At 37.5% G+C, this 15,154-nt stretch overlaps 1 protein-coding gene across 4 annotated transcripts in view; it reads right to left on the bottom strand.

The window, feature by feature from the left end:
• ERCC6L2 (ERCC excision repair 6 like 2) overlaps positions 1 to 14,855 on the bottom strand; it is a 131,763-nt gene extending 116,908 nt beyond the window's left edge. For 2 of the 4 annotated variants that reach the window (XM_007089010.3, XM_042963685.1), the window contains exons 1-2: positions 14,478 to 14,855; positions 10,318 to 10,742 (exon numbers count right to left, since the gene is read on the bottom strand). In XM_007089010.3, the coding sequence (XP_007089072.3) occupies positions 10,318 to 10,742; positions 14,478 to 14,523 (471 nt within the window). In that variant the 5' untranslated portion in view covers positions 14,524 to 14,855. Of the gene's footprint in view, positions 1 to 2,225; positions 2,322 to 3,048; positions 3,145 to 10,317; positions 10,743 to 14,477 lie in introns of those variants that run through there. The other 2 variants (XM_042963682.1, XM_042963681.1) reach the window with 2 other exon arrangements.
• Between the last annotated feature and the right edge of the window lie 299 nt (positions 14,856 to 15,154).

The following is a 15,154-nucleotide window of genomic DNA, read 5'->3' as shown; positions in this document are numbered from 1 at the left end:
TGCAACTCTGTGGATGGAATTACTGGGTATTATGCTAAGTGAAATTAGAGAAAGACAAACATCATATGACGTCATTCACATGAGACATTTAAGATACAAAACAGATGAACATAGGGAAGGGAAGCAAAAATACTATAAAACAGGGAGGGGGACAAAACATAAGAGACTCTTAAATATGGAGAACAAACAGAGTTGCTGGAGGGGTTGTGGGAGGAGGAATGGGCTAAATGGGTAAGGGACATTAAGGAATCTACTCCTGAAATCACTGTTACACTATATGCTAACTAACTTGGAGGTAAATTAAAAAATTAATTAAATAAATATATATATGTTAAATTAATTAAATATATATATATATATATATATATATATACACATATATATATATACACACACACACATATATATTTATTGCTGGAAAAAAGAATAAAAGAGATAGAATATAAAATATTCACATAAAAAACACAGAAGTATCATTCAGATCCTACAAACACTAAAAAAGTAAAGAAGGAGTATCATGGAAAACTTTGTCAATTTGACAACTTAGATGAAATAGATAAATTCCTTGAAAAATAAATTTGCCAAAATGATATAGCGAGAAGTAGAAAATCTGAATAGCTTCATATCTATTAACGTAATTGAATTCATTATCTAAAACCTTCCCTTGAAGAAAACTCCAAGTCCAAAAGATGTCACTAGTAAATTCCTTGAAGAAAACTCCAAGTCCAAAGATGTCACTAGTAAATTCCATCAAATAAGTATAAAATAACACAAACTTTACTCAATCCTTTTTTTAAAAAGAGAAGAAAGAAACACTTACCAATTTATTTTATGAGGTCTGCATAACTTCAATACCAAAACCAGACAAACATATTATGAGAAAATTATAGACCAATATCCATAGTAAAGGCAAAAATTCTGAAAATATTAGCCAATCAAATCCAGCAACGATAAAAACCATACTTCATGATCAAATTGGGCTTATCTTAAAAATACAAAACTGGTTTAACATTAAAAAAACAATCAATATAAATCATATTGACTCATATGTTAACAGAGAAAAGGAGAAAAAATGATTATCTCAACGGACGCAGAAAAAGTATTTAATAAAATTCAGTACACATTAACTACAAAAAAAAAATCTCAGCAATTAGGACTAGAAGAAAGCATCAAGCAGCTTATAAAAGATGGTATGAAAATCCTACAGCTAATGTTAATGTTAAAATACTGAATGTTTTCTAAGACAGGAATGAGATAAGGATGTCACTGATTATATTCAAATTGTCCTAGAATCCTACCTAGCCAGTGAAATAAGGCAAGAATAGAAATAAAAGACATAAAAATTAAAGAAGTAAAACTGTCTATTTGTGAATGACATATACCATTTACATAGAATATCCTAAGGTATGGTGCCTGGGTGGCTCAGTCAGTTAAGCCTCCAACTTTGGCTCAGGTCATGATGTCCTAGCTCGTGGGTTCGAACTCTGCTCAGGCTCTGTGCTGACAGCTCAGAACCTGGCACCTGCTTCAGAATCTGTGTCTCTCTCTCTCTCTCTGCCTCTCCTCTGCTCTCTCTCTCTCTCTCAAAAATAAACATTAAGAAAAAAAAAAAGAAAATCCTAAGGCATCTACCAAACAACTACTAGAACTAATTAAGTGATGAATTTAGCAAGGTAGCAGGATACGAGCTCAATATATAAAAATAAATTTGACTTTTATACTACCGGCAGAAAATCAGGATATTAAATTTTTAAATTCCACAAAAAACAGCATCAAAAATATACAATTACCTATGACAAAATATGTGTAAGGCCCACATATAAAACTATAAAGCCCTGGTGAGAAAAATTAAATAGCTAAATGAATGGAGCTATCATTCCATGTTAATTCTCCTCAAACTGTTCTATAAATTCAATATAATTGAACTCGACAATCCTAATAACACCCTAAAAGATATGTTCTTGGAACTTGACAAAGTGATTAAAATTTTACATCAAAATACAAAGGGGGAAAGATAGACTATGTATAGCAAGAAAGTAATTAACACAAAATTGAGTATAAGGATAGTCAAACTGAAATTGTATAGAAGAAAAAGACCAGAAAAAAACTCATATGTATATGGACAAGCAACTCAGTTTAAAAATGGGCAAAGGACTTGTATCTTAGTCACTTTGGGGCACTGTAACAAATTACCATAGACTGCGTAGTTTAAAAAACACTCTTACTTCTCACAGTTCTGCAGTCAAAGTGCTGGCAGATCTGGTGTCTGGTGAGGGCCCACTTCCTGGTTTGCAGACAGCATGCAGTCTTCTTATTGTACCCTCAGATGATAGCAGAAAGGGGAAGCAAAGTTTCTCCTATCTCTTCTTACAATACCACCACTCCTCAAAGGCCCCACCTCCAATACTATCACATGGGGGATTAGAGTCTCAACACATGAATTTTGCAGGGACACAAACATTCAGTCTATATATCAACTTGAATACACATTTCCCCAGGAAGACATACAAATGACCAAAAAGCACATGAAAAGTTGTTCAACACCCTTGGTCATTATACAAATACAGATAAAAACCACAATGAGATACCACTTCACATGCATTAGGGTGGCTATAATGAAGACAACAAAATAATAAGTACTGACAAGGATATGCAGGAATAGGAAACGTCACACATTGCTGTTGGGAATGTAGAGTGGTACAAACACTGTGGAAAATGGTATAGAAGTTCCTCAAAAAAAATAAACCTAGAAATACCATATGACCTAGTAATTCCACTACTAGGTATATACGCAAAAGAAATGAAAGCATATGTCCACACAGAATCTTGTACATGATGGTAGCCTTTTTCATAATAACCCAAAGGTAGAAATAATCCAAATGTCTGCCAAAAGATGAATAGACGAGCAAATTGTGGTATTTACATACAATAGAATATTTCTCAGCATAAAAGGAATGAAGTACTGATGCATCCTACAACTTGGATAAGCCTCAAAACATTACACTAAGTGAAAGAAACCAGGCACAAATGGTCACAATTGAATGATACCTTTTGCATGAAATATTCAAGAAAGGCAAATCCATTCAGATAAAAGGCCAATTAGTCGTCGCCAGGGAAATGAAGATGATTACTTCTGGGGTGTTCTGTGCTGACGAAAAATTTTGAAACAGAGAGAGATGGAGTTGCATAATATTGTGAAGGCATTAAGTGACTTGTACACTTTAAAATGGTTGTTTATGTTATGTGAATTTCACCTCAATTAAAAAATTTTTAATTTTATTTTATATTTTTATAAGATGCATTTGTGCATTCAAGGTATAATCAGCATTATTTTAGTTCCTGAAAAAAGTTAAAACATGTAAAATGTCAAGCTAATACATATCAATGATTCATAAGCAGGAGCTATTTTTGTCAGCATCATTCCACTGAGATAAGGAGACCTGTATACAATCTTGTATACCACAATAAATAGATTTTTCGGTAAATTATGTTATCTAAAAGATTATAAAATAATGATATACAAGAATGGTCAAAACTTGTGTTGAGTTTTAAAATATGCTAACGAAATTTGCATTTCTAACACATATTATATAAAGCAGTATAATGCAGGAGTTATGGCAAAGATTTTGTAGTCTGACCAACCAGCTTTATACCAGCTATGTGACCTTGGGCAATTTTCATAATGTCTCCATAAATTTCAATTTTTTCATCAATAAAATGGGAGCAATAATGCCTAATTAACATGTATGTTTAACAGAAAATGCCTGTCATAGAGCCTAAGGGATTATTAAACATAAACTATAACACATGACTACCTAATTCAACTTAAAATTCATTAATGCATTCAATAAAAATATATTTATTACCTACTACATGCTGGGTACTAGGCTACGCACTGGAAAAGTTTAGATGAAAGTCTTATTTCTATCTGCCAGCAGTTTGAAATCAGTTGATTTGGGGGTGGGGAACCATGGAAAAGGAGATGAGTTGAGGAAGTGTGACTAAGAAAACAACTGATGAGCAGAAAAAATTGATGAGCAGAAAACAGGTATTAAATTCAGCAAGAGATTGATGTGAGCAAAATGGCTGATGCAGAACTTAGGAGACAGAAAGGATATTTCACAAATGATGGAGCTTAAGCATTGGACAACATGAAAAGTTTGGTACTGACTGGAAAGGGACATGAAGAAACTCTATGATGAGGGAAATGTTCTGTATCTTATTACAGTACTGGTTATATATATGAGTTAAATATGTATAACTGTATACTTTATATCCATGCATTTTACTGTTTGTAATTAAAGACATAATGACATAATTAAAGACAAAATGACAGACACACACGCACACATACAGATATATATATTCTTTTGACTTACAGGCAAACTGGTCCTCAAAGACTATTGAAAAGGCAGACACAAAACCTATTGGATACCATGTGACCATTTAAATGAGGCAATATAAAACCTAATCCATTGCTTTGCTCTTAAGTCATCTGCAAATTGTTTCATTATAAGAAAACTATATTATGGGGCGCCTGGGTGGCTCAGTCAGTTAAATGTCTGACTTCAGCTCAGATCATGATCTCACAGCTCATGAATTCAGGCCCCAGGTCAGGCTCTGTGCTGACAGCTCAGAGCCTGGAGCCTGCTTCAGATTCCATGTCTCCCTCTCTCTCTCTGCCCCTTCCTGACTCACACTCTGTCTCTCAAAAATGAATAAATGTTAAAAAAAACCTTTTTGTAAATAAGGAAACTATATTCCCAATTATAATTCATAATTCAATCTATTTATCTATCCAAAATGATACAAATCTTAATTTTAACTTGTCAAATTCCATGAATTTGAGAATTCTGTAAAATATTGGGAAATTTTAATAAAAATCTAGGATTTTGCATCCATTCTCAATTTTAAGTTCTTAGTCAAGTTAAAAACCAAAAGTGAAAACAGTAGATGATGAATTACTGATGTTGAACACATTATGGGCACAATGTATACAAGGAAACTTCTGGGGTGATAGATATGTTCATTACCTTGGCTGTGGTATTGTTATGATCATTTCTTGGGTGCATATATTTGTAAAACGTGCCAAACTACATACTGTAAATTTATCCACTTTACTGTGTATCAATTATACCTTTAAAAAGTACATAAACAACATCCAAACATAAATATACACACATCCCCAACAAGTATGCTAAAACTAATAAGCCTGACAGAACCAAATTTTGTGAGGCTATGGAGCAACCATGATGTCATAGATTGTAGGCAGGAATGCAGAATGGTACAAACACTTTGGAAAGGCTTGGCAATTTCTTACAAAACTAAGCACACATCAGTTTTTGACCAAGTAATTCCATCCATAATTATTTACTCAAGAGAAATGAATACACAAAAGATTGTTCAAGAAAGTTCTTAACATTTTTCTTCATAACAACTAAAAACCAGAAATAGCTCAGATGTCCGTCAGCCAGCGGGAGGATGGATAAACAAAGTGCAGTATCTATACAATGGAATACCACTCAGCAATAAAAAGGAACAAACTACTTATGCACTCAGTAACATGGATGGGTCTCAAAATACTATGTTAAGTAAAAGAAGCCTTACACAAGAGTGCACATGTATGATCCTATTTATATGAAAAAGCAAAACTAATCTATGACAAAAAAGCAGAACAGTGATTGCCTCTTAGGACTGTTGGGAAGACCAGCAAGAAACAGAATAACCTTTTCTGGAGTGATGATAAAGTTCTATATCTTGAAAGGGTTTATTTGGCTTATGCAGAAATACATATTGGCCAAAACTCATGGAAGGGTGGGTACACTAAGATTTGTGCATTTCATTATAAATTTTACTTCAAAATGAAAAAAAAGAATTGTAAATAAATACTGACTAGCTAATGACATGTATGCTCAAGTGTTTGGGGCTAGGATATGCTAATGTCTGCTACTTTAAAATGCAACAAAACATGGCTTGATGGATGGACAGATAAGTGATAAGCCATGTATAATGACACGTTAACAGAATCTAGGTAGTGGGTATTCATTGTACAATTCTTCTAACTCTTCTATAAGTTTGAAAAATCAGTTTGTAAGATCGTAGTGATACCATTTTTTTGCACATTTATGTATCTGTGTTTCATGGACATGTATATATGAAGTATATGCATGTGTATGTTTATGTGTGGTATATTCAACTGCTCCCTCTCAAATCAGATCCTTCCAATTCACTTAAACAATACTCAAGTTGCTCCTATTCCCAAATAATACAAAACAAACAAAAAGAAACTTCCTCAAAATCTTATCCTCCTTCAGCTACTACTAGATCACTCTTGTTCCTTTCAAAGCCACATTTCTTAGAGAGGTAAACACACTTCCTATATCTATGCCTTCACCCTATCTCATCTGGCTTGTGATTCCCCCACCTCCCAAATTCCAGAAAAATAGCTCTTGTTCAAGATACCAATACTTTCCAATGTCACTAAATCAAATGGGCATTTTAAAATCCTCATCCCTTGAAGAATGTAAAATAACAAATTGACTTTTTAAAACTTTGAAATGAGGGAAGCAAACTTTATATGGTTTATAAACCAAGCTTTTTTGAGAAGGGGGAGGGAGGAAGGAGGGAGGGAGGGAGGGAGGGAGAGAGAGGAAGGGAGAGGCAGAGAGAAAGAGAGGGAGAGAGACAGCACATGCATGTGCATGAACAGGGGAGGGGCAGAAAGAGGGGCAGACTCCTTGCTCATCACAGCGTCCAATGCAGGGTTCGATCTCACGACCATGAGATCATGACCTGAGCTGAAATCAAGACTCAGATGCTTAACCAACTGAACCACACAAGTGCCCCTGTAAACCAAGCTTTTTTAAAAATAAAAGCTCAATTTCATATTATAGCCAAGTCAGAATGTGAGAAGGGGAAAGCTTAAAGGATGATATCAGAAAAAGGGGGAAAAAATGAAGATTATACGATAGTCCAAATGGTAAATGCCAATAGGAAAATTTCATAGACCATTTTCACCTAATTCTACTGTATTTTTGAAATTCTACTAAACTTATGAACTACTGTTAACATTTCTTCAACTGGTTTACTCACTGTATCTATAGAAACTCCATCTTAAATGAATCTCCCAAATCACCTATTTATGCAGAAATTTTTTCTTAACTTTTTTCAACGCTTATTTACTTTTGAGAGACAGAGCAAAAACAGGGAAGGGGCAGAGAGAGAGAAGGAGACACAGAATCCGAAGCAGGCTCCAGACTCTAAGTTGTCAGCACAGAGGCTGACATGGGGCTCAAACCCATGAACCGTGAGATCATGACCTTAACCAACTGAGCCACCCAGGCACCCCTATTTATGCAGAAATTATTACCTGAGCAACAAGAATAATAACCAGAGATGTTATTCTCCAAGGATAAAAAAATCCAGCGAAGTATCAAAACTAGTATAGAAACTATGTCCCAATCTTCAGAAGATAAGCCCTCAAGCTTTTCACAGCACATTTGAAACACAATTCAAAGCCTTTCAATGATTTTGGTGTATCGGGTAACAGAAAACTGTACAGTAAAATCACTTTTAAAATATATATCATAAAATAAGGGGAATTGCTTTATAACATGGACTTCAGAGATGAAAGCCAAATTTGAGCTTAAAACATGCAAAAGAATTTGAATTGTATTTAGTAGTTTTAGTGGGAGGAGATTCCCAGATAGTCGCCAAAACAGTCACTTTTTGTAGCACACTCGTGTTTCTGATTTTGCAGATACTCAGGCAATGGGTAGTCAAAGAAATGCTGGAAAGGACTTTCCACCATGGGCAAAAACAACAAAGTATATGTAAAGATAGTCACAGAGGGACTTTATCATTTATTTTCCCCTATATGGTATTCATCTATATACCCTGGTCACAGATGATAGTTTCCTAAAGGCTCCTTTCTTTATTCTTGCCACCTATTCTCCTGAGAAAGTAAATTTGCTTATTCCACAAGCAATTATTTAGCACCTTCAATGTGCAAGCCTAGAACTGTATGCATTGCCTGGGCTGAAAGGGACAAACAGTATGGCTAATGGTAATACACTACAATTATTGAAGGACTTAATTTTACTCTAACTTTTTACATCAGAGCTTTATACATAATTGTATTAGACTATTTTTAAATGTTAAAATTAGTTGTTCACTTACCTTTGAGTTCCACTAAGAACGGAAGTGTCATGAAGAATAAAATAGCTTAAATTCAATTGTAAGGAAGGAAACATGGAAGGATTTAATCACAAACGAGGCAAACAACCCTGAAAATCCAGAGTGCTTGTATAGTATAAAGTCTAGCTTCAGAACACTAATCTTTTTGGATCACAAACCTTTGTGAAAAGCAGCTTCTGACAGGGCTCCCAATAATCCCCAACTGTTGGTATCCACAGCCTTGTTAATCTCCCCCCTTGAGTAAGAGCTGAATTTAGCACTTGCTTCTAAAGAAGCAAATATGGCAGGGTTCCTGGGTAGCTCAGTAGGTTAAGTGCCTGACTCTTGATTTCAGCTCAGGTCATGATCTCATGGTTCTTGAGATCTAGCCCCAAGTTGGGGCTGCTTGGGATGCTCTCCCCTGCCTCTCCCCTACTTACATGTGCACCCGCTCTTGCACTCTCTCAAAAATAAATAAACATAAAATAATAAAGAAGCAGGGGCGCCTGGATGGCTCAGTGGGTTGAGCGACCGACTTCAACTCAGGTCACGATCTCACAGCTTGTGAGTTCGAGCCCCGCGTCGGGCTCTGTGCTGACAGCTCAGAGCTTGGGGCCTGCTTCGGATTCTGTGTCTCCCTCTCTCTCTGCCCCTAACCCACTCACATTCTATCTCTGTCTCTCTCAAAAATAAATAAACATTAAAAAAATAAAATAAAAAATAAAAAAGCAAATTTGGCAAAAGTGAAGGGCTATCTCTTGTGTGATTAGGTTACAAAAGACCACAACTTCTGTCTTACTAGTGCTCTCTCTTACCCTCTAGCTCTCCCTGATGAAGCATGCTGCCATGTTATAAGAAACTCTATAAAGAGGCCCATGTAGTAAGGAACCAAGGGAAGCCTTCACCAATAAATAGCTCACAGTGAATCGAATCCTGCCAACAACCATGTGGCCAGGAAGGGAATCCTCCCTAATCCAACCTTGAGGTGACTGCTGCCTTCTGAGAGGTGGAGCCAGAGGACCCAGCTAACCTATACCTGAATTCCTGACCCACAGAAAGTAATGATCAATGTGTACTGCTGTACACTGCTAAATTTTGGAGTAACTTGTTACACAGCAATAGATAACTAGCATATATCCCTTCTGAAGAAAAGTACATCAGTAGGGGCGCCTGGGGGGCTCAGTCAGTTGAGCGTCTGACTCTTGGTTTCGGCTCAGGTCATGTCATGGCTTGTGAGTTTGAGCCCCGTGTGGGGCTCCACGCTGGCAGCACGGAGCCTGCTTGAGATCCTCTCTCTGCCCTTTCCCTGTTCACACCCTCTCTCAAAAAAAGTAAATGAACTTAAAAAAAATAATAAAAGAGGGGTGCCTGGGTGGCTCAGTCAGTTGGGCATCCAACTTCAGCTCAGGTCATGATCTCATGGCTTGTGAGTTCAGGCCCCAGGTCAGACTCTGTGCTGACAGCTCAGAGTCTGGAGCTGCTTCGGATTCTGTGTCTCCCTCTCTCTCTGCCCCTCCCCTGCTCCTGCTCTGTCTCTCTGTCTCTCAAAACTGAACAAACATTAAAAAAAAACAAAAAAAAAATTTTTAATTAAAAAAAAGAAAAGTATAGAAGTTTACAAATTCTGGCACATATTATGGGGAAATAGGAAGCCTCTCTGAAGTCCACCAATAGAACTCCTAGTGGTCCAGGGATCCCAGATCAAGAAACTTCTGATATGATAAACTCTAAACAATATACATAAAATCCTGCAGAAAATCAACTTAATTATGCTAGTAACTTTAACAAATGTCAGAATACCTTCTTTCCATACAGTATTGCTAAGAAAGTTCAATTATTTTAAATATAACTGATATCTTAGTACCACTATTACCAAAGGTAAAATCAAGTCAAGTTATACCAAATCATTATTTTCAATAATGTATTTCCTAGATACTAAATAAGTACTGAGGATAAAATAATGACTAAACACCATCCTAACTTTGAGAACTTTCCTGTCCAGTGTGTGAGAAACATAGGCACACACAAAATAGCTATTATAAGATTTGGGAGTACAAATAAAGAATTGTATATGGTATCTACTCATGGACATAATAAAATGACTTTAATGAATTTTAATTATAAAGTAATTTTAAAAAATACCTGTACTGTTTTCCCAAGTCCCATGTCATCACCAAGAATACATCCTTTTCCTTGGATGAAGTGTGCATAGAGAAACTGGGCTCCTTCCCTTTGGTAGTCTCTCAAATACCTGTTAATAGTATAAGGAATAGAGTCTCCGTCTTCAGATAATGGAAAAGCAACGGCAGATGATGGAAATTTTCGGTCTGGGAAATAAGGTTTTTCCAAATCTTCATCATCAAATATAAAATTCCTGGAGCAATCTTTAACAGATTTTACTTCATGAATTTTTTTAAGAGGTACTTTCCTTTCTTGAAAATCTGAATATAAGATGATTGCAAATGATTTCCCATTTTCATCCACTGTGACAGATTTTATGCTTGCTTCACAAAGTGTCTCATTATCTGGAGAAGGGGCAAGACATCTTTCTCCTGGATGCCATATGTCTGTAATAATACAGAAGAAAATAAAATTTCCAAATCTAACTTATAAAGTAACCCCCCATTTAACCACTGCTATGAGGAAAAAAAATGTAACTCACACAAATACCCTTTCCAAATTACTGAAACAAGATAAGTTATAACACATATAGATATCTTCCTAAAATATATTATCAGATATTCTCCTATAAAAATCAGAATAAAGGGTATATAATTTATTTCCAGTTGTTCTCACCCTGGCTGTGTGTCATAATCTCCTCAAACATGCTTAAACACTAAACCACAGTGGTTTAGCAGATATGGGCCATGGGCATCTGGTTTTATTACTTTGGCAGATATTGTTGAATTCAAAGGGTGATTCTGATTCACAGCCATGGTTGAGAACCACTGACTGAGATATTCATGATGATTCATGAACATTATATATATTATTCATGATATGATAGACTAATAGTAAACGGGGCTTGATAATGAGTAAGCTAAAATCCTCTAGACAGCAATACTTTTGTGATTCTTGTGTCTGCTTTTTTAGTTATCCCATCGCCTTTCTCTGGAGACAGCTGTTTCTTCTTCTCGTCAATATTGCTGCTTCTAAACCATTGCTTGAAATTGTATACAACTAACCAAGGGAATCTCCAGTTCAACTACAAAGTTATGTGTGCCAGCTTTGTCACAGCTTTTTTCCCTTCTAGGTTTTGAAGGGTTCCGGTTCTTAAAAAAGAGATGAATTCTAAGATCTCTTTCTGCTAAGATTCTATTACTGTTTGAAAATTCTGACCCCTTTCTATATGTGTATTTATCCCATCCTTAATTATACAGCTTTCTGTTTTATTTTCTATTCAGAAAATACAGCACTATGACTAGGGAGGGGAATATCTTTAGAGCATACAGCTAGTATAATTAAAAGATATGAATAGAGGAAATAAAGTAAAAATAATTTTCTAAATGGAATTTCTTATAACAAGAACTCCAGAGGAATTATATGGCTACAAGTGTATGAATAATAGGAATTTTTTTTTTTTTTAAGTAGGCCTCACACCCAATGTGGAGCCTAATGCCAGGCTTGAATTTATGATCTTAACTGCAGAATTAAGACCTGAGCTGAGATCAAGGAGTTGGATGCTTAACTGACTGAGCCACCCAAGTACCCCTCTCAAATATTTCTTATTGAAATCAGATGATTATTGGTAGTTTCTTAGGGTCTTTCCAATGATTTCTTGTTAGGTTTTTATGACATTCATGATTATAATATGACTTGTATATCTATACAGTCTTAAGCATGAATAGCTCACTAAGCTATTCCTCATCGATTGTTCCTCAAAAGTAAAGTCATTATTCCTACCAACTTTGGTAAGTTTGTTTTACATATCAGAAGTACACCAAGAAAAATCTGTTCTCCTACTCTGATCTTTGGATCCAAACAATTTGAGAATTGTCACACAATTCTAAAAACATAGTTTAACGTGAAACTAAAACCTGGATCCACCGTAGAGGGCTAACAGATCTGTGGGCTCTATTTTTATAACAGTACTGTTTGAGCCTTCAAACCTCTATTAACCCCTATAGCAATTCTTAACACATTTCTGTTTCACATGATTTGTTTGCCTATCCAGAAAATGCTTTCTAATTTTTAGGCTTAAGTCATTAATGTGTGTACTATTCAACGTATGTTTTAACATCAATTATCTGCCAAATACTGTACCACACAATAGGTATAAAATGAAAAAAACCAATGTCAAAAATAATGATTAAACCTTACTCAGAACTAGTCTTTCCTAATCTCGTTAAATGGCATCATCACCTAGCCAACTTGTCATGGTAGAAAACATTCAGCCAGTCCTTATTCCTCTTTTTATATTACTACCTACATTCACCACCTCAGAAAGTCCTGCTGGTTCTACCTCAAAATATATCACTTTCCTTCATCATGCTACCACCTCTCTAAAACAACTGTTGGCAAACTTTTTCTGTAAAGAGTCAAATTTTAGCTATTTGTTATTTTAGTTTTGCAGACTATACTGTCTCCTACCCTTGTAACACAAAAGCAGGGACAGAAAACACATAAACAAATGTGCCTGGCTAGTTTGAGGGAAGACTGGAATCTCTCTGTATCAAACTCTAAAACAAATAGTTTAAACTGGGAGGATTTCCTGTTGGATTGGAGAGTCATCTTTAACTTCGTTTCCTCCTGTCCTTCATTCCAAACTGGCCTCCTCGCTGTTCCTCAACCTAGGCAAGCATTCTCCCACCTCAGGGCCCCAGAGCATTCTTTCTGTTCCTTCCACCTGCACTCTCCCAAAATACCCAAATGACTGACTCATTCACTTCATTCAGGTCTCTGCTCAAATGACATCTCCTAAGAGGTGCTTTTTCTGACCACTGAACCTAACATAACATTTGCCACCACTCTTACTTTACCCTGCTTAATTCCATTTTCAGAGAAAAATATGAAATGTTTGTTGTTTATCTCAACTTCGTTCCCTAGAGCAAGGACTTAACTTTGTTCACTGCTATATCCTGGGCACCTAGAACAATGTTTGAATCTCAAATACTTATAGAATTAACAAATACATATAGCTGACATGTGAAGACTGATGTGTGCCAGGCATGTGCTTTAGATGCAGTAGTTCATTTAAGCCTCACCACCACCCTTTCATTAGTTCATGTAAGTAATATTGTTAGTTTCATCTTACAAATGGTGAAACAGATAAAGGCTAACCAGCTTGCCAATGGTTACACAGCTAAAAGCTTGCAGATCCTGGATTTGAACCAAGCAATCTAACCCTGTAGCTACCACCAGTACCATTCACACATGGACGAACAAGTCCCTGGAACTGAATGGTCCCTGCCCCTTTTAACTGAGAGATGAGCATCCCAGTCCCTACAAGCTCCATTCAGCAGCTTCATTACTTAGTTCATCTGCCAGGCTTCTATGTGCACTTATATTTGTGATCCCTGAGTTATAGCGTCATCAATTCCCAGCATTCAGAGCTGAGGCTTGTTGTATAAACCTCTAAACTTCAGCTCTGAATTCTTCATCTATTTAATTAGATCGATATCTTCCTCAAAGGAAAGCATGTAGATAAACAATCAGCATATTGCTGGGCACAGCATTCAGTATCTGATAGCTTTTACTGTATCACTTTTAATAATGAAAGCTATTAATCTGGGGGGCAAGAAGGCATCCCTTTTGACCTGTGGCAGATAACCACACCCTCTTTAAACTCTTGATGGCCCATTAAAGGTTGACCGTAAGGCCCTGACTCAGTACATCATATATTAAGCTCTTTGTGAAATAAAGTGAACTGGGTATCTCAACCTTTACTCACCTACGTTACAAATTTCTACCATTCGCTAAGAAGTGGGGCATACAAGGATAACGAATAAACATACCATATATTTACTGAGTGCTTACTATGGGCCAGAGCTGGGTCACGTTAAGTGCTTTGCATACACCATCTTATTTAGTAATCACAAGAACTCAGCAATGATCTCAATTTTACAGATGAGGAAACTGCCCAAAGTTTCTCAGCAACTGTCAGAGCCAGCACTAGATCCAGTCTGACTCCAGAGTCCAGGTTCTCAACACCAAGTCCCAAAGATCTGGTCCCAGGCTCCAGGAGCCACTCAGAAGAGCCACGGGTAAAACCCCAACCCCAAGAGAACTGGCAGGAATGGGTCCAACCCGGCGCAATAAAGACAGGCGTCTGGGCGGAGAGGTGAGCTCGGAGCTTGTTGTACCTTTGCCGGCGGCTTCCGCGCGAGGCTTGGGGACAGAGGCATCCATCTGGCCAAGGGGAGGGGCTGGGCGGCCTGGTTGCGTATAACACCCAACAGGCGGCCGAGGATCCCGAGGAGGCGGCAGGCGGGAAGACCACTTCCTGCAGCCCTCCGTACATCGCCCCCCTGAAGTGCGACGCTGCGGGACAAAAGGGAGCACAGGTGGGGCCCTAGAGAGAAGGGATGGCGTCGTCCGAGGCAGCGGCAGAGCCGGAGGGCGCTGTGGAGGCTGGCAAGGCGGCGCTCACCTAGTCGTCTCGAATTCGGCCAGGGGGGGTAGGGGGGAACAGCAAGCCAGCAAGTGGACCCCTCACCCTCCCTCTCACAGTTGGCCCTCCCTGTCTCTACTTTCCCCAGCAATTTCCAACCCTAAGTCGGAAAATCCCGCGAGATCAGGCTCCTGAACTGTCATTGGGATCTCGCGATAACAAAATCTTGGTTCACAGGGCGGAGCAATCTGCCTGCCATCTTTGCTCCGGGAAGCCGGTGAAAGGTTCGCGACAGTTGCAATTATCGCGAAGTTTAATATGGCTTTCCTTCCCTGCGCGGAGCTTGCGGGATACAAGGAAGCCGGAAGACAAAGGTGGGCAAACACCTACCGTGGTCTTTTAAGGGCAGACCTATAGCGGGAGACCAGC

Source organism: Panthera tigris, chromosome D4 (genome assembly GCF_018350195.1).
Source record: "Panthera tigris isolate Pti1 chromosome D4, P.tigris_Pti1_mat1.1, whole genome shotgun sequence".
Taxonomy (NCBI): Eukaryota; Metazoa; Chordata; class Mammalia; order Carnivora; family Felidae; genus Panthera; species Panthera tigris.
The sequence above is the reverse complement of the archived record's forward strand: the minus strand, read 5'-3'. Positions and strand labels throughout refer to the sequence as shown.